Consider the following 18700-nt stretch of genomic DNA (forward strand, 5'->3'; position numbering starts at 1 on the left):
AGAAGTAGACAGAACTTATTGACGGCCTGATGTTCTTCACAGAGAGGATCAGCAGGTCTCGGATGTTCTCAGTCTCCAGTGTGTCCAGCAGCATCAGACAGATGTGGACTCCACACTTCAGGTACGTTCAAGTCTTCAGCCTCACCTGCTGACTACAACAGCTGCTAACTCACCAGTCAGCTGCTTCTGCTGCTTCATGAAGCTCTGATCCTGGACAACTCCACCTGTCAGCTTCATACATGAAGTAGAAGGTCTGGTGTGGCTGAGACTCTTGTTTTCTCGATTTGAATGTGACTCAGACTCTCTGGTCCTGAGACTGAGACATACCTCTGGTGACCTCTGTAGGTCACATGATCAAGTCACATGTTTGTGTTTCAGCTGTTGGAGGAGAAGGTCATGACCCTGGTGAAGGAGGAACTGAAGAGAGTGAAGAAGTTTCTCAGACCAGGTGAGCAGAAACACCTGGAGGATGAGGAAGAGGAGGAGTTGAAGTGTGAAGAGGAGCAGATGAGGAGCAACAGAGAAGATTTCCTGAAGATCATCCTGAACCTCCTGAGGAGCATGAAGCAGGAGGAGCTTGCTGGTCTTCTGTGGGGAAGTAAGAGGATTTGAACCTTCAACCTGCTGAAAATGAAGTCTTGAATCTATTAGAACATTTGAGATTGAAATTCCTGCAGCTGCTGAGAAGATTGATCTTCAGCTTTTAGAATCTTGTGACTCATGTGACTTCTCTTCTTCAGGAAGTCGTGTAGAAAAGATTCAACGACGGCTGAAGAGGAGCCTGAAGAAGAAGTTCCACAGTGTGTCTGAGGGGGTCGCTAAAGCAGGAAACTCTGCTCCTCTGAATCAGATCTACACGGAGCTCTACATCACTGAGGGGGGCACAGACCAGGTCAACCAGGAGCACGAGGTCCGACAGATCGAAGCAGCCACCAGGAACCAGACCAGACCAGAAACCACCATCAGACAAGAAGACCTCTTTAAAGCCTCACCTGAGAGAGACCCACCAATCAGGAGCCTGCTGACGAAGGGCGTGGCTGGCATTGGGAAGACCCTCCTGACACAGAAGGTCACTCTGGACTGGACTGAAGGCAAAGCTCACCAGAACTTCCACTTCATGTTTCCTTTCACCTTCAGAGAGCTGAACCTGCTGAAAGAGAAGAAGTTGAGTTTGGTGGAACTTGTTCATCTTTTCTTTCCTGAAACCAAAGATCTCAGCAGTTTTGAAGGACTCGAGGTTCTGTTCATCCTTGACGGTCTGGACGAGTGTCGACTCCCTCTGGACTTCCTCAACAGTCGGGTCTTGACAGCAGCTACAGAGTCCACCTCAGTAGACGTCCTCCTGACAAACCTCATCAGAGGGAATCTTCTTCCCTCAGCTCGTCTCTGGATGACCACACGACCTGCAGCAGCCAATCAGATCCCTCCTGAGTGTGTGGACATGGTGACAGAGGTCAGAGGGTTCACTGACCTCCAGAAGGAGGAGTACTTCAGGAAGAGGTCCAGTGATGAGGAGCAGACCAGCACCATCATCTCTCACATCAAGACCTCCCGAAGCCTCCACATCATGTGTCACATCCCGATCTTCTGCTGGATCACTGCCACAGTTCTGGAGGACATGTTGAAGAGCGGAGACACAGGACAGCTGCCCAACACCCTGACTGAGATGTTCATCTACTTCCTGGTGGTTCTGTCCAAAGTCAAGAAGCTGAAGTACCATGGAGCAGCTTGGACAGACACAGTTTGGGATCCTGAGAGCAGCAAGATGATGGAGTCTCTGGGAAAACTGGCTTTTGAGCACCTGAAGAAAGGAAACTTGGTCTTCTATGAATCAGACCTGACAGAGAGTGACATCGACATCACAGCTGCTTCACTTCACTCAGGAGTCTTCACTCAGATCTTCAGAGAGGAGAGAGGACTGTACCAGGACCAGATGTTCTGCTTCATCCACCTGAGTCTTCAGGAGTTTCTGGCTGCTCTTCATGTTCACCAGAAGTTCTTCAACTCTGAAGTCAACCTGCAGTCAAGAATCGTTGACATAGAAAAGTTCTACCAGAAAGAAATCAATGATGCTGTAGAAAGTCCAAATGGACATCTGGACTTGTTCCTGCGCTTCCTTCTGGGTCTTTCTCTGCAGACCAGCCAGAGTCTCCTGACAGGTTTATTGAAACAAACAGGAAGAAGCTCTTGGACCAATCAGGACACAGCAAAGCTCATCAAGAAGAAGATCAGTGAGAATGTGTCTCCAGAGAGAATCATCAACCTGTTCCACTGTCTGAATGAAGTGAAGGACACTTCTCTGGTGGAGGAGGTCCAACAGCAGCTGAGATCAGGACGTCTCTCCACAGATCAACTGTCTCCTGCTCAATGGTCCACCCTGGCCTTCATCTTACTGTCCTCAGAGGAACATCTGGACGTGTTTGACCTGAAGAAATACTCTGCTTCAGAGGAGGTTCTTGAGAGGCTTCTGCCGATGGTTCAAGCTTCACATAAAGTTCTGTAAGTGGATCATTGGAACATCTCTGAAGATATAAACATCAACGTTTGATTTCCTGTTTCATTTTTTTCAGGCTGAGAGACTGTGGACTGACAGAGAGAAGTTATTCACTTCTGTCCTCAGTCCTCAGCTCTCCGTCCTCTAGTCTGACTCAACTGGACCTGAGTAGAAACTACTACCTGCAGGATCCAGGAGTGGAGCTGCTGTCTGCTGGACTGAAGAGTCCACACTGTCACCTGGAGACTCTCAGGTCAGAACATCATTTCTACAGCTTCAGAGCTTGAGTCACAAGTAACTAGTAGGAGTCGACTCTCGAATCACAAGTTAAAGTTAATTCTCATATCAACTCACAAGTCACACATTCCTAGTCCCAGTGAACACTGAAGAGACAAATAACTAGTCCGAGTCAAGTCTCAAGTAACAGATCCAGAATCTGAGTCGACTCTCAAGCCCCAAATCACAAGGACGATTCAGGTTTGAGTCACAAACAACTAGTTTAGGTCAAGTCTTAAGTCATAAATCACTAGTCCTAGTCGACACTTGAGTCACAAATAACTAGTATGAGTCGAGTCACTATTAATAAGTCCCAGTTGACTCGAGTCACAAATAACGAGTCTCAGTCACGAGTCATAGGTGTGACTCGAGTCTCCATCTCTGCCAAAAGTATTGTCTTGAAACATGGAAGGAGATTATTTCCAAATATCAATGAAAAGGTGAGTAAACTCTTGATTTGACCCTCGCAGGCCTCCATATTCAAACCTGGAAATACAGAGAAAACATTTGAAACCTGGAGATTTAAAGAAACGACACATGTTTGAACAATGATGGAGGGAAACTTTGAAGACTTTGATGAATGAAAACATAATTAGAAGTAGAAAATAACAAGTTTATAGAAAGAAAACTTTATAGACATCTTCAATTGAGACATTTTCATGAATCACAAATAAAAGGTGTCACCAGATGAAAACAAGTTGATCGATGTATTGATTGATAAACAACCTTCAAAAATAATCTACAAACATCTTTGTTTTTCTCATGACTTTTATTCATTTATTTCTATTGTGACTTTAGTTTTTCTTCTCTTGTGTTTGTTTCTGGTATAAAAACAACATCAATCCTCTCACAACAGTCTCTGTGTATCATGTGACACTTTTATAAATAATGAAACAAAGTCAGGAAAGTGTTGAACTGATGAAAACATCATTATTTCATGTGTTTGATCAAGTTGATCCTGATTGATAGAAAAGTCTTCAAAAATTCACACAATCATGTGATGATCTTATGAATGTAAAGAGTTCAGTGTTTCCTCAAATCAAGTCTTTCAAGTCAAAATAGAGAAAAAGTCACTTGTTGACGACACTCGTCTCTTTCACAGGCTGAACTACTGTTGGCTGTCAGAGAGAAGTTGTTCACTTCTGTCCTCAGTCCTCAGCTCTCCGTCCTCTAGTCTGACTCAACTGGACCTGAGTTACAACAACCTGAAGGATCCAGGAGTGGAGCTGCTGTCTGCTGGACTGAAGAGTCCACACTGTCACCTGGAGACTCTCAGGTCAGAACATCATTTCTACAGCTTCAGAGCTGAAATGTGAAAGTCAGAGGTGAGACTCCAGAGAGTCAAAGTTTTGTCTTCAGTTTGTTCTTCAATGAAGCAGCTGATTCTAAGTGACATCAGTCTTCAGCAGGTTCTGACACTTGAACTTTGTTTATTTTGACTTCTGCTGGGGTCGTGCTGTTCAGTATGTTGACACATATTTACTGATCTCAAATACATTCAAAGACATTTGAGTGACACTTGTGATGTTCTAACTTGTTCTGTTTCTAGATTTCAATGCAGGGTAATGTTCATGGTGATGTGAGCATGTGTGATAAACACATCAGGAACTGTATGAAAACTGAAACATGTTCTTCTTCATCACAAGTCATATCATCATCACAATATTGAACAGTGTCATCACACATCCTGCTCTTATCTCTTCATTTCTACTCGTCTTTGTCACCATTCTTGATTTCTCTCTTCCTTTCTCTTGTTGTTTTGTTCGTCACACATCACTAGTCCGAGTCAAGTGTCGAGTCACACATCACTAGTCCGAGTCAAGTGTCGAGTCACACATCACTAGTCCGAGTCAAGTGTCGAGTCACACATCACTAGTCCGAGTCAAGTGTCGAGTCACACATCACTAGTCCGAGTCAAGTGTCGAGTCACACATCACTAGTCCGAGTCAAGTGTCGAGTCACACATCACTAGTCCGAGTCAAGTTTCGAGTCACACATCACTAGTCCGAGTCAAGTTTCGAGTCATAAATCACTAGTCCGAGTCAAGTGTCGAGTCACACATCACTAGTCCGAGTCAAGTGTCGAGTCACACATCACTAGTCCGAGTCAAGTCTCGAGTCACACATCACTAGTCCGAGTCAAGTGTCGAGTCACACATCACTAGTCCGAGTCAAGTGTCGAGTCACACATCACTAGTCCGAGTCAAGTGTCGAGTCACACATCACTAGTCCGAGTCAAGTGTCGAGTCACACATCACTAGTCCGAGTCAAGTGTCGAGTCACACATCACTAGTCCGAGTCAAGTGTCGAGTCACACATCACTAGTCCGAGTCAAGTCTCGAGTCATAAATCACTAGTCCGAGTAAAATCTCGAGTCATAAATCACTAGTCCGAGTAAAATCTCGAGTCATAAATAACTAGTCCGAGTCAAGTCTCGAGTCGTAAATCACTAGTCAGAGTCAAGTCTCGAGTCATAAATCATTAGTCCGACTCAAGTTTCGAGTCATAAATCTCTAGTCCGAGTCAAGTCTCGAGTCATAAATCACTAGTTCGAGTCAAGTCTCGAGTCATAAATCACTAGTCCGAGTAAAATCTCGAGTCATAAATCACTAGTCCGAGTAAAATCTCGAGTCATAAATAACTAGTCCGAGTCAAGTCTCGAGTCGTAAATCACTAGTCAGAGTCAAGTCTCGAGTCATAAATCACTAGTCCGAGTCAAGTCTCGAGTCATAAATCATTAGTCCGACTCAAGTTTCGAGTCATAAATCTCTAGTCCGAGTCAAGTCTCGAGTCATAAATCACTAGTCAGAGTCAAGTCTCGAGTCATAAATCATTAGTCCGACTCAACTTTCGAGTCATAAATCTCTAGTCCGAGTCAAGTCTCGAGTCATAAATCACTAGTTCGAGTCAAGTCTCAGGTCATAAATCACTTGTCCGAGTCAAGTCTCGAGTCATAAATCACTAGTCCGAGTCAAGTCTCGAGTCATAAATCACTAGTCAGAGTCAAGTCTCGAGTCATAAATCACTAGTCCGAGTCAAGTCTTGAGTCATAAATCACTAGTCCGAGTCAAGTCTCGAGTCATAAATCACTAGTCACAGTCAAGTCTCGAGTCATAAATCATTAGTCCGACTCAAGTTTCGAGTCATAAATCTCTAGTCCGAGTCAAGTCTCGAGTCATAAATCACTAGTTCGAGTCAAGTCTCGAATCATAAATCACTAGTCCGAGTCAAGTCTCGAGTCATAAATCACTAATTTGAGTCAAGTCTCGAGTCATAAATCACTAATTTGAGTCAAGTCTTGAGTCATAAATCACTAGTCCGAGTCAAGTCTCGAGTCATAAATCACTAATTTGAGTCAAGTCTCGAGTCATAAATCACTAGTCTGAGTCAAGTCTCGAGTCATAAATCACTAATTTGAGTCAAGTCTCGAGTCATAAATCACTAATTTGAGTCAAGTCTCGAGTCATAAATCACTAATTTGAGTCATGTCTTGAGTCATAAATCACTAATTTGAGTCAAGTCTCGAGTCATAAATCACTAATTTGAGTCAAGTCTCGAGTCATAAATCACTAATTTGAGTCATGTCTTGAGTCATAAATCACTAGTCTGAGTCAAGTCTCGAGTCATAAATCACTAATTTGAGTCAAGTCTCGAGTCATAAATCACTAATTTGAGTCAAGTCTTGAGTCATAAATCACTAATTTGAGTCAAGTCTCGAGTCATAAATCACTAGTCTGAGTCAAGTCTCGAGTCATAAATCACTAATTTGAGTCAAGTCTCGAGTCATAAATCACTAATTTGAGTCAAGTCTCGAGTCATAAATCACTAGTTTGAGTCAAGTGTCGAGTCATAAATCACTAATTTGAGTCAAGTCTCGAGTCATAAATCACTAATTTGAGTCAAGTCTCGAGTCATAAATCACTAATTTGAGTCAAGTCTCGAGTCATAAATCACTAATTTGAGTCAAGTCTCGAGTCATAAATCACTAATTTGAGTCAAGTCTCGAGTCATAAATCACTAATTTGAGTCAAGTCTCGAGTCATAAATCACTTTTATTCATTTATTTCTATTGTGACTTTAGTTTTTCTTCTTCTCTTGTGTTTGTTTCTGGTATAAAAACAACATCAATCCTCTCACAACAGTCTCTGTGTATCATGTGACACTTTTATAAATAATGAAACAAAGTCAGGAAAGTGTTGAACTGATGAAAACATCATTATTTCATGTGTTTGATCAAGTTGATCCTGATTGATAGAAAAGTCTTCAAATATTCACACAATCATGTGATGATCTTATGAATGTAAAGAGTTCAGTGTTTCCTCAAATCAAGTCTTTCAAGTCAAAATAGAGAAAAAGTCACTTGTTGACGTTTCCGTCTCTTTCACAGGCTGAACTTATGTGGACTGACAGAGAGAAGTTGTTCACTTCTGTCCTCAGTCCTCAGCTCTCCGTCCTCTAGTCTGACTCAACTGGACCTGAGTCAGAACTATGACCTGCAGGATCCAGGAGTGGAGCTGCTGTCTGCTGGACTGAAGAGTCCACACTGTCACCTGGAGACTCTCAGGTCAGAACATCATTTCTACAGCTTCAGAGCTGAAATGTGAAAGTCAGAGGTGAGACTCCAGAGAGTCAAAGTTTTGTCTTCAGTTTGTTCTTCAATGAAGCAGCTGATTCTAAGTGACATCAGTCTTCAGCAGGTTCTGACACTTGAACTTTGTTTATTTTGACTTCTGCTGGGGTCGTGCTGTTCAGTATGTTGACACATATTTACTGATCTCAAATACATTCAAAGACATTTGAGTGACACTTGTGATGTTCTAACTTGTTCTGTTTCTAGATTTCAATGCAGGGTAATGTTCATGGTGATGTGAGCATGTGTGATAAACACATCAGGAACTGTATGAAAACTGAAACATGTTCTTCTTCATCACAAGTCATATCATCATCACAATATTGAACAGTGTCATCACACATCCTGCTCTTATCTCTTCATTTCTACTCATCTTTGTCACCATTCTTGATTTCTCTCTTCCTTTCTCTTGTTGTTTTGTTCGTCACACATCACTAGTCCGAGTCAAGTGTCGAGTCACACATCACTAGTCCGAGTCAAGTGTCGAGTCACACATCACTAGTCCGAGTCAAGTGTCGAGTCACACATCACTAGTCCGAGTCAAGTGTCGAGTCACACATCACTATTCCGAGTCAAGTTTCGAGTCATAAATCACTAGTCCGAGTCAAGTGTCGAGTCACACATCACTAGTCCGAGTCAAGTCTCGAGTCATAATTCACTAGTCCGAGTCAAGTCTCGAGTCATAATTCACTAGTCCGAGTCAAGTCTCGAGTCATAAATCACTAGTCCGAGTCAAGTCTCGAGTCATAATTCACTAGTCCGAGTCAAGTGTCGAGTCACACATCACTAGTCCGAGTCAAGTGTCGAGTCACACATCACTAGTCCGAGTCAAGTGTCGAGTCACACATCACTAGTCCGAGTCAAGTGTCGAGTCACACATCACTAGTCCGAGTCAAGTGTCGAGTCAAACATCACTAGTCCGAGTCAAGTCTCGAGTCATAAATCACTAGTCCGAGTCAAGTGTCGAGTCACACATCACTAGTCCGAGTCAAGTCTCGAGTCACACATCACTAGTCCGAGTCAAGTGTCGAGTCACACATCACTAGTCCGAGTCAAGTGTCGAGTCACACATCACTAGTCCGAGTCAAGTGTCGAGTCAAACATCACTAGTCCGAGTCAAGTCTCGAGTCATAAATCACTAGTCCGAGTCAAGTCTCGAGTCATAAATCACTTGTCTGAGTCAAGTCTCGAGTCATAAATCACTAGTCCGAGTCAAGTGTCGAGTCACACATCACTTGTCCGAGTCAAGTGTCGAGTCACACATCACTAGTCCGAGTCAAGTCTCGAGTCATAAATCACTAGTCCGAGTCAAGTCTCGAGTCATAAATCACTTGTCTGAGTCAAGTCTCGAGTCATAAATCACTAGTCCGAGTCAAGTGTCGAGTCACACATCACTTGTCAGAGTCAAGTGTCGAGTCACACATCACTAGTCCAAGTCAAGTGTCGAGTCAAACATCACTAGTCCGAGTCAAGTCTCGAGTCATAAATCACTAGTCCGAGTCAAGTCTCGAGTCATAAATCACTTGTCTGAGTCAAGTCTCGAGTCATAAATCACTAGTCCGAGTCAAGTGTCGAGTCACACATCACTAGTCCGAGTCAAGTGTCGAGTCACACATCACTAGTCCGAGTCAAGTGTCGAGTCACACATCACTAGTCCGAGTCAAGTGTCGAGTCACACATCACTAGTCCGAGTCAAGTGTCGAGTCAAACATCACTAGTCCGAGTCAAGTCTCGAGTCATAAATCATTAGTCCGAGTCAAGTTTCGAGTCAAAAATCACTAGTCCGAGTCAAGTTTCGAGTCATAAATCACTAGTCTGAGTCATGTCTCGAGTCAAAAATCACTAGTCCGAGTCAAGTTTCGAGTCAAAAATCACTATTACGAGTCAAATTTCGAGTCATAAATCACTAGTCCGAGTCAAGTCTCGAGTCATAATTCACTAGTCCGAGTCAAGTCTCGAGTCATAATTCACTAGTCCGAGTCAAGTTTCGAGTCATAAATCACTATTCCGTGTCAAGTTTCGAGTCATAAATCACTAGTCCGAGTCAAGTCTCGAGTCATAATTCACTAGTCCGAGTCAAGTCTCGAGTCATAAATCACTAGTCCGTGTCAAGTCTCGAGTCATAATTCACCAGTCCGAGTCAAGTCTCGAGTCATAATTCACTAGTCCGAGTCAAGTCTCGAGTCATAATTCACTAGTCCGAGTCAAGTTTCGAGTCATAAATCACTAGTCCGTGTCAAGTTTCGAGTCATAAATCACTAGTCCGTGTCAAGTTTCGAGTCATAAATCACTAGTCCGAGTCAAGTCTCGAGTCATAATTCACCAGTCCGAGTCAAGTCTCGAGTCATAAATCACTAGTCCGAGTCAAGTTTTGAGTCATAAATCACTAGTCTGAGTCAAGTTTCGAGTCATAAATCACTAGTCCGAGTCAAGTTTCGAGTCATAAATCACTAGTCCGAGTCAAGTTTCGAGTCATAAATCACTAGTTTTAGTCAAGTTTCGAGTCTTAAATTACTAGTTTGAGTCAAGTCTCGAGTCATAAATCACTAGTTTGAGTCAAGTCTCGAGTCATAAATCACTAGTTTGAATCAAGTCTCGAGTCATAAATCACTAGTTTGAGTCAAGTTTCGAGTCTTAAATCACTAGTTTGAGTCAAGTTTCGAGTCTTAAATCACTAGTTTGAGTCAAGTCTTGAGTCATAAATCACTAGTTTGAGTCAAGTTTCGAGTCTTAAATCACTAGTTTGAGTCAAGTCTCGAGTCATAAATCACTAGTTTGAGTCAAGTCTCGAGTCATAAATCACTAGTTTGAGTCAAGTTTCGAGTCTTAAATCACTAGTTTGAGTCAAGTTTCGAGTCTTAAATCACTAGTTTGAGTCAAGTTTCGAGTCATAAATCACTAGTTTGAGTCAAGTTTCGAGTCATAAATCACTAGTTTGAGTCAAGTTTCGAGTCATAAATCACTAGTTTGAGTCAAGTTTCGAGTCATAAATCACTAGTTTGAGTCAAGTTTCGAGTCATAAATCACTAGTTTGAGTCAAGTTTCGAGTCATAAATCACTAGTTTGAGTCAAGTTTCGAGTCATAAATCACTAGTTTGAGTCAAGTTTCGAGTCATAAATCACTAGTGTGAGTCAAGTGTCGAGTCATAAATCACTAGTTTGAGTCAAGTCTCGAGTCATAAATCACTATTTTGAGTCAAGTCTCGAGTCATAAATCACTAGTTTGAGTCAAGTCTCGAGTCATAAATCACTAGTTTGAGTCAAGTCTCGAGTCATAAATCACTAGTTTGAGTCAAGTTTCGAGTCATAAATCACTAGTTTGAGTCAAGTTTCGAGTCATAAATCACTAGTTTGAGTCAAGTCTCGAGTCATAAATCACTAGTTTGAGTCAAGTCTCGAGTCATAAATCACTAGTTTGAGTCATGTCTCGAGTCATAAATCACTAGTTTGAGTCAAGTCTCGAGTCATAAATCACTAGTTTGAGTCAAGTTTCGAGTCATAAATCACTAGTTTGAGTCAAGTCTCGAGTCATAAATCACTAGTTTGAGTCAAGTCTCGAGTCATAAATCACTAGTCCGAGTCAAGTCTCGAGTCATAAATCACTAGTTTGAGTCAAGTTTCGAGTCATAAATCACTAGTTTGAGTCAAGTTTCGAGTCATAAATCACTAGTCCGAGTCAAGTCTCGAGTCATAAATCACTAGTTTGAGTCAAGTCTCGAGTCATAAATCACTAGTTTGAGTCAAGTCTCGAGTCATAAATCACTAGTTTGAGTCAAGTTTCGAGTCATAAATCACTAGTTTGAGTCAAGTTTCGAGTCATAAATCACTAGTTTGAGTCAAGTCTCGAGTCATAAATCACTAGTTTGAGTCAAGTCTCGAGTCATAAATCACTAGTTTGAGTCAAGTCTCGAGTCATAAATCACTAGTTTGAGTCAAGTCTCGAGTCATAAATCACTAGTTTGAGTCAAGTCTCGAGTCATAAATCACTAGTTTGAGTCAAGTCTCGAGTCATAAATCACTAGTTTGAGTCAAGTCTCGAGTCATAAATCACTAGTTTGAGTCAAGTTTCGAGTCATAAATCACTAGTTTGAGTCAAGTTTCGAGTCATAAATCACTAGTTTGAGTCAAGTTTCGAGTCATAAATCACTAGTTTGAGTCAAGTTTCGAGTCATAAATCACTAGTTTGAGTCAAGTCTCGAGTCATAAATCACTAGTTTGAGTCAAGTTTCGAGTCATAAATCACTAGTTTGAGTCAAGTTTCGAGTCATAAATCACTAGTTTGAGTCAAGTTTCGAGTCATAAATCACTAGTTTGAGTCAAGTTTCGAGTCATAAATCACTAGTTTGAGTCAAGTTTCGAGTCATAAATCACTAGTTTGAGTCAAGTTTCGAGTCATAAATCACTAGTTTGAGTCAAGTCTCGAGTCATAAATCACTTTTATTCATTTATTTCTATTGTGACTTTAGTTTTTCTTCTTCTCTTGTGTTTGTTTCTGGTATAAAAACAACATCAATCCTCTCACAACAGTCTCTGTGTATCATGTGACACTTTTATAAATAATGAAACAAAGTCAGGAAAGTGTTGAACTGATGAAAACATCATTATTTCATGTGTTTGATCAAGTTGATCCTGATTGATAGAAAAGTCTTCAAATATTCACACAATCATGTGATGATCTTATGAATGTAAAGAGTTCAGTGTTTCCTCAAATCAAGTCTTTCAAGTCAAAATAGAGAAAAAGTCACTTGTTGACGACACTCGTCTCTTTCACAGGCTGAACTACTGTTTCCTGACAGAGAGAAGTTGTTCACTTCTGTCCTCAGTCCTCAGCTCTCCGTCCTCTAGTCTGACTCAACTGGACCTGAGTTACAACAACCTGCTGGATCCAGGAGTGGAGCTGCTGTCTGCTGGACTGAAGAGTCCACACTGTCACCTGGAGACTCTCAGGTCAGAACATCATTTCTACAGCTTCAGAGCTGAAATGTGAAAGTCAGAGGTGAGACTCCAGAGAGTCAAAGTTTTGTCTTCAGTTTGTTCTTCAATGAAGCAGCTGATTCTAAGTGACATCAGTCTTCAGCAGGTTCTGACACTTGAACTTTGTTTATTTTGACTTCTGCTGGGGTCGTGCTGTTCAGTATGTTGACACATATTTACTGATCTCAAATACATTCAAAGACATTTGAGTGACACTTGTGATGTTCTAACTTGTTCTGTTTCTAGATTTCAATGCAGGGTAATGTTCATGGTGATGTGAGCATGTGTGATAAACACATCAGGAACTGTATGAAAACTGAAACATGTTCTTCTTCATCACAAGTCATATCATCATCACAATATTGAACAGTGTCATCACACATCCTGCTCTTATCTCTTCATTTCTACTCATCTTTGTCACCATTCTTGATTTCTCTCTTCCTTTCTCTTGTTGTTTTGTTCGTCACACATCACTAGTCCGAGTCAAGTGTCGAGTCACACATCACTAGTCCGAGTCAAGTGTCGAGTCACACATCACTAGTCCGAGTCAAGTGTCGAGTCACACATCACTAGTCCGAGTCAAGTGTCGAGTCACACATCACTAGTCCGAGTCAAGTCTCGAGTCATAATTCACCAGTCCGAGTCAAGTCTCGAGTCATAATTCACTAGTCCGAGTCACGTTTCGAGTCATAAATCACTAGTCCGAGTCAAGTCTCGAGTCATAATTCACTAGTCCGAGTCACGTTTCGAGTCATAAATCACTAGTCCGAGTCAAGTCTCGAGTCATAAATCTCTAGTCCGAGTCAAGTCTCGAGTCATAAAACACTAGTCCGAGTCAAGTCTCGAGTCATAAATCACTAGTCCGAGTCAAGTCTCGAGTCATAAATCTCTAGTCCGAGTCAAGTCTCGAGTCATAAATCACTAGTCCGAGTCAAGTTTCAAGTCATAAATCTCTAGTCCGAGTCAAGTTTCGAGTCATAAATCACTAGTCCGAGTCAAGTCTCGAGTCATAAATCACTAGTCCAAGTCAAGTCTCGAGTCATAAATCACTAGTCCTAGTCAAGTCTCGAGTCATAAATCACTAGTCCAAGTCAAGTCTCGAGTCATAAATCACTAGTCCGAGTCAAGTCTTGAGTCATAAATCACTAGTCCTAGTCAAGTCTCGGGTCATAAATCAGTAGTATGAGTCAAGTCTTGAGTCATAAATCACTAGTCCGAGTCAAGTCTTGAGTCATAAATCACTAGTCCTAGTCAAGTCTCGGGTCATAAATCAGTAGTATGAGTCAAGTCTTGAGTCATAAATCACTAGTCCTAGTCAAGTCTCGGGTCATAAATCAGTAGTATGAGTCAAGTCTTGAGTCATAAATCACTAGTCCTAGTCAAGTCTCGGGTCATAAATCAGTAGTATGAGTCAAGTCTTGAGTCATAAATCACTAGTCCAAGTCAAGTCTCGAGTCATAAATCACTTTTAAATAATGAAACAAAGTCAGGAAAGTGTTGAACTGATGAAAACATCATTATTTCATGTGTTTGATCAAGTTGATCCTGATTGATAGAAAAGTCTTCAAATATTCACACAATCATGTGATGATCTTATGAATGTAAAGAGTTCAGTGTTTCCTCAAATCAAGTCTTTCAAGTCAAAATAGAGAAAAAGTCACTTGTTGACGACACTCGTCTCTTTCACAGGCTGATCTGCTGTCGACTGACAGAGAGAAGTTGTTCACTTCTGTCCTCAGTCCTCAGCTCTCCGTCCTCTAGTCTCACTCAACTGGACCTGAGTGACAACTACCTGCAGGATCCAGGAGTGGAGCTGCTGTCTGCTGGACTGAAGAGTCCACACTGTCACCTGGAGACTCTCAGGTCAGAACATCATGTCTTCAGTTCTTCTGGTCTCATGATTTAATGAAACTGTTTCTCCTTCATTACAGTCTGTCAAACTGTCAGATCTCAGCAGGAGGTTGTTCTTCTCTGGCCTCAGCTCTGACATCTAACCCGTCCCATCTGAGAGAGCTGGACCTGATATACAATCGTCCAGGAGGACCAGGACTGGAGCTGCTGTCTGCTGGACTGGAGAGTCCAGACTGGAGGCTGGAGACTCTCAGGTATGGACGGAGCAGCAGAACTCACTGACTGAGCTCCAAAGATCTTCAGACTGAAAATGTGATCAGAAGCAGAGAGATGTGAGTGTGTGACGCTGATCAGACTCTTCATCTGAACTGAGCACATGAATCCAACTCTCAGAGCTTCTCCATGTTCTCCTGCTGGACACCAGTGGAAGAACAAGGAGACAGTGGAGACTGAGCGAGTGATTCTAGATCCATCTTTGTTGTGGTCAACACAGTCATGAAAGAACGTCCACTTAGCAGCATGAAGTCATGAAACATCTGAAGTCAAATGAATCTGATCTTCTCAATGTTTCTTCCTCCAGGCTGGATCGTGGACCACAGAGATCAACATCTGGAGATGAGAAGTGTAAGTTTGATTTGATTGATGGATGAGAACTCCTCAACTCTGTCAGCTTCTCGTGGAGCAGTTGTGATGTTGGTGACTTCATGTTACACTTGAATCTGCTGATGGAGCTTCATCAAGTCCAGGTCACTGCCCAGAACACTGGTCACCAACATGGTGTCCAGCAGCAGCTGGTGAGGAGCCTCTGTGCAGATGTAGAAGCAGCAATGTTGACTTTCCTCATCATCTCACACTCATTCATTCACTCTTTTCACTCTTTGACTTGAGAGTGCAAATGAAGATCATCACGTTCTCAGTGGAGTGAGAAGATCTCAGTGCAGCATCTCACCTGGATGATGGTGGAGATGAACGCAGAGATGTTTCAACAACATGAAGAAACATCATGTTAGCTACATGCTAGTTTAGCTGCTGACTTGATATGGACACACTGGTGTCAATCAAATGTGACAGTCATCTCCTCATGATTATTATGGGATGTTCCAGTTCTCCTGGTTCTTCTCTGGAGGTGGTCCCAGTCTCAGAAGACTTCACTTTGATGATGATCTCCACTAGATGTCAACAAACAAAGCAGCCCTCCCTGGCTTGCTGGGACACTGAGTCCATGATTGTCTTGAAGAGAAAGTTCTTCCACCATCATCACCTCTCGTGTCTTCTTCTCTCAGACTTCCGTCCACTCTCACTGGACCCGGACACAGCACACCGGCGCCTCCTACTGTCCAACGACAACAGGACGGTGGAACTTGTGACGCAGGATCAGGATTATCTGGACCATCCCGACAGATTCCACCGGTGTCTTCAGGTGATGAGCAGAGAAGCTGTGACTGGACCATGTGACTGTGAGCTGGAGTGGAGAGGAGGAGCTTCTATCGCACTGACTCTCAGAAGAGACGGAGGGAAAGAAGAGGAGTCTGAGTTTGGACAGAACCGTTATTCCTGGAGTCTGAGCTGCTCTGATGATGAAGGATATAAATTCTGTCACAATAAGATAGAAACTGTCATCAAGAGTCAAGAAGTTTCTCACAGAGTAGGAGTGAAGATCAACGATCCTGAATCTGGATATTTGGTGTTTTACAGAGTCTACTCTAATGGTCTTATACGCCTCAACACCTTCTTCATCTCCACTGAACCTTTGTATCTGGGATTTGGACTCAAAGAGGTTCCTGGTTCTGGTTCTTCAGTGTGTGTGCGTGAGCTGAGTGTGTGAGTGTGTTCCTCCATCAAACGTGTGTAGCTGCTGTCAATCATCATGAAAAGTGCTGACAGTGAGGAAAGAAGAAATCTGCTCCTGAAACAAACGTGTTGTTTTGAAGGAAGAAAGAATGTGAAGAATTGTTGAAGAAACTTTCTCTTTCATCACTTGTTGTTCAGTCGACTGTAAGAGTTGAAGCTCAAGTACAGCCGAGCACATGTCAGGATCTTCTGATGGTTGATGTTCTGATGATGCACACACGTGACAACATGAATATGAAGTGTAGCGTTCATACTTCTGTCACTTCTTTCTCTTCTTTTATTCTGACAATAAAGTGCATCAGTCTCCATGAAGCATAAACCTGACGACCTGAAATACAATCAAAGAAAACACTCGTCTCTGAACTGAAGCAAAAGTCGATCATTGACTCTATTGTTGACACTCAGCAGTAACTTCAGCAGCTAAACTGTCGACTGACGCTCTAAACTTCACATCCACACGGTTAGTGGTGCGTTCATGGACCAATTCAAACTATGAGATGAAATAACAGCTTTAATCAAAAGTGATCAATGTGGTGTTCAAAAGATGCTGAGACGAGGGAGACGGCAGCGTAAAGAACTGACTGGATATAAAAGAGGGAAAAACATTCCAGAGGTATCAAAGGCAGATGCTCCAAACTTGATAAATATGTTCTGAAAGACTTTTATTTTCATCCAGTTGTTTTTCTGCTGGATAAAAAAAAAGCCATGAATTCATAAAGTGACATTCAACTGAAGAAATGAAGATCTGAGTCACTGTAGTCCGAGCATATATTTTACATGTGGACACTCGAAATATTACTTAAAACACAGAAAAGCATAAAAGTCCTGTTTATTAAACTTCCTTTTCCTTTTCGCTTTGCTTTACCAGGGGATCCACCATTAGGACATAAAACCAGTGCTGTGTGTCAAATCGCATACTACTCTTAGTATACTAGAAGTTAGTATGCATCAGGATAGTGTACATACTAACTAGTAACTAATTCTCCACAGATAGTATGTCTCAAATCAAACTCTGCTGCTACACACTAACCAGAAATCACATGACAGCTTCTTCTTCTACTTCTATTTAATGATGTTTCAAGCAGCTGTTTGAACGCAATCGCCACCTGCTGGCAGCACGTATTGCAACTTTGGAAAAAGAAATAAAGAAAAAATATGAGAATCTAAATATTCGCGAGATATTTAAGATGGTATCAGCAGCGAAGACGTGTTTATCCTCCTACTGCTGCTGAAAATACACCTGTAAGTATATGAATATAATTGCATTTATATATGATGTAACTTCCGTTTAAAACGTCACTAAGATCGCGGCTGTTTAGTGTGGTTAGTGTCCATCGAACCATGCTCAGTTTTGTGGGCGTGTTAGTACGCCAATTTAGTGTGCATGGCGCACTAAATTTCGCATACTAAGAATTGAGACGCAATAAGTCACTAAAAATACTAACTTTTAGTACGCTAATATGCGATTTGAGAAACAGCACCGGAATCCCCAAATTTGGATACTATACGTATACGTATTCGTCGAATGAATCTAGAGCCGAACGGAGCCAAAAAGACCCAAAGCTCCCCAAAGTGCCTCCTAGAGTTTAACTCCCTGTTCTTGTCTTAAAATATAAATATAATTGTTCTGCACACATGAATGATACAAATGAACAAAACCCACACAATAACATAAAATAAAGTAAAATAAAGAAATAATAAATATAAAGGGGTGCTCTTTCAATATACTAAATATTACTATTGATACACAGTGAAAAACCACGACGCTTGACAAATCACAGCAGAGTGGGAGGGGTTGGGGTAAACAGGATTTCATCTCCAGAAAGAAAGTGTGGCAGGGCTTAAGCACATTTTGTAATGTAGATATTTCAATGAAAAGAGCGTTTTGTACAAACAGACACTGATGGTACAATAGAGATCCAAGATCAATTTAAGAGAAACTCAAATCGACACTTTGGTTGCACTTTAAAGGGGTGAATGTTGTCCTCAGTGATTAAACATAAAAAAGGTGACTTGACACGACAACATTACAACACCACAAATGATACAATTTTATTAATTATAATAGTTATTTGATGCATTCATTTTAATTATGACAATGTGTTCAAATATGATACAACCCGAGCCTTGAGCGACGCCTGTAGTTTTCCGGGACTCGGTTATCCAGGAGGAGAGAAAGCGGGAGGAGGGGCGAGCGGAGGACGACCACTGATGTGAGCGAAGAAGAAGAAGAACCAGCAGAAGCGTCATCATCATCATCACCTCCAACACTGACGAAAAAAGCTGTGTCTCAAATCACATACTTGCGCTCTCAAAGTTAGTATTTTTAGTGCGTAAGTGCGTCTCAATTCTCAGTATGTGAAATGTAGTGCTCCAAAACTGAGTATGGATCGATGGACACTTTCTACCCTAAACGGCTCCATCTTAGCGACGTTGATTAGTAAATGAAAGTTACCATATATATATATATATATATATATATATATATATACATATACATATACTTACAGGTGCATTTTCAGCCAAAAGTAGGACAATGACAAGTCTTGGCTTCTGATACCGACGTACATATCTCGCCAATATTTCGTTTCTCATATTTTTTCTTTATTTCTTCTTCCAAACTTG

At 41.6% G+C, this 18700-nt stretch overlaps 1 protein-coding gene across 1 annotated transcript; it reads left to right on the forward strand.

The window, feature by feature from the left end:
* The first annotated feature begins 630 nt into the window (after positions 1 to 630).
* On the forward strand, positions 631 to 14874 carry LOC148083103 (NLR family CARD domain-containing protein 3-like). Its single transcript, XM_087785789.1, has 7 exons — positions 631 to 635; positions 689 to 699; positions 741 to 2499; positions 12173 to 12346; positions 14063 to 14236; positions 14305 to 14478; positions 14805 to 14874. The coding sequence occupies exons 1-7, from the start codon at positions 631 to 633 to the stop codon at positions 14872 to 14874; spliced, it is 2367 nt and encodes a 788-aa protein (XP_087641915.1).
* The last annotated feature ends 3826 nt before the right edge of the window (positions 14875 to 18700 follow it).

Source organism: Callionymus lyra, chromosome 3 (genome assembly GCF_982586985.1).
Source record: "Callionymus lyra chromosome 3, fCalLyr1.hap1.1, whole genome shotgun sequence".
Classification (NCBI taxonomy): Eukaryota; Metazoa; Chordata; class Actinopteri; order Syngnathiformes; family Callionymidae; genus Callionymus; species Callionymus lyra.

Excerpts from the sequence above, each read along its gene's own strand:
- LOC148083103 (XM_087785789.1), top strand. Across the intron at positions 12,347-14,062 it reads TGTCACCTGGAGACTCTCAG|GCTGATCTGCTGTCGACTGA; the intron begins GTCAGAACATCA and ends TCTCTTTCACAG. Across the intron at positions 14,479-14,804 it reads TGGAGGCTGGAGACTCTCAG|GCTGGATCGTGGACCACAGA; the intron begins GTATGGACGGAG and ends TTCTTCCTCCAG.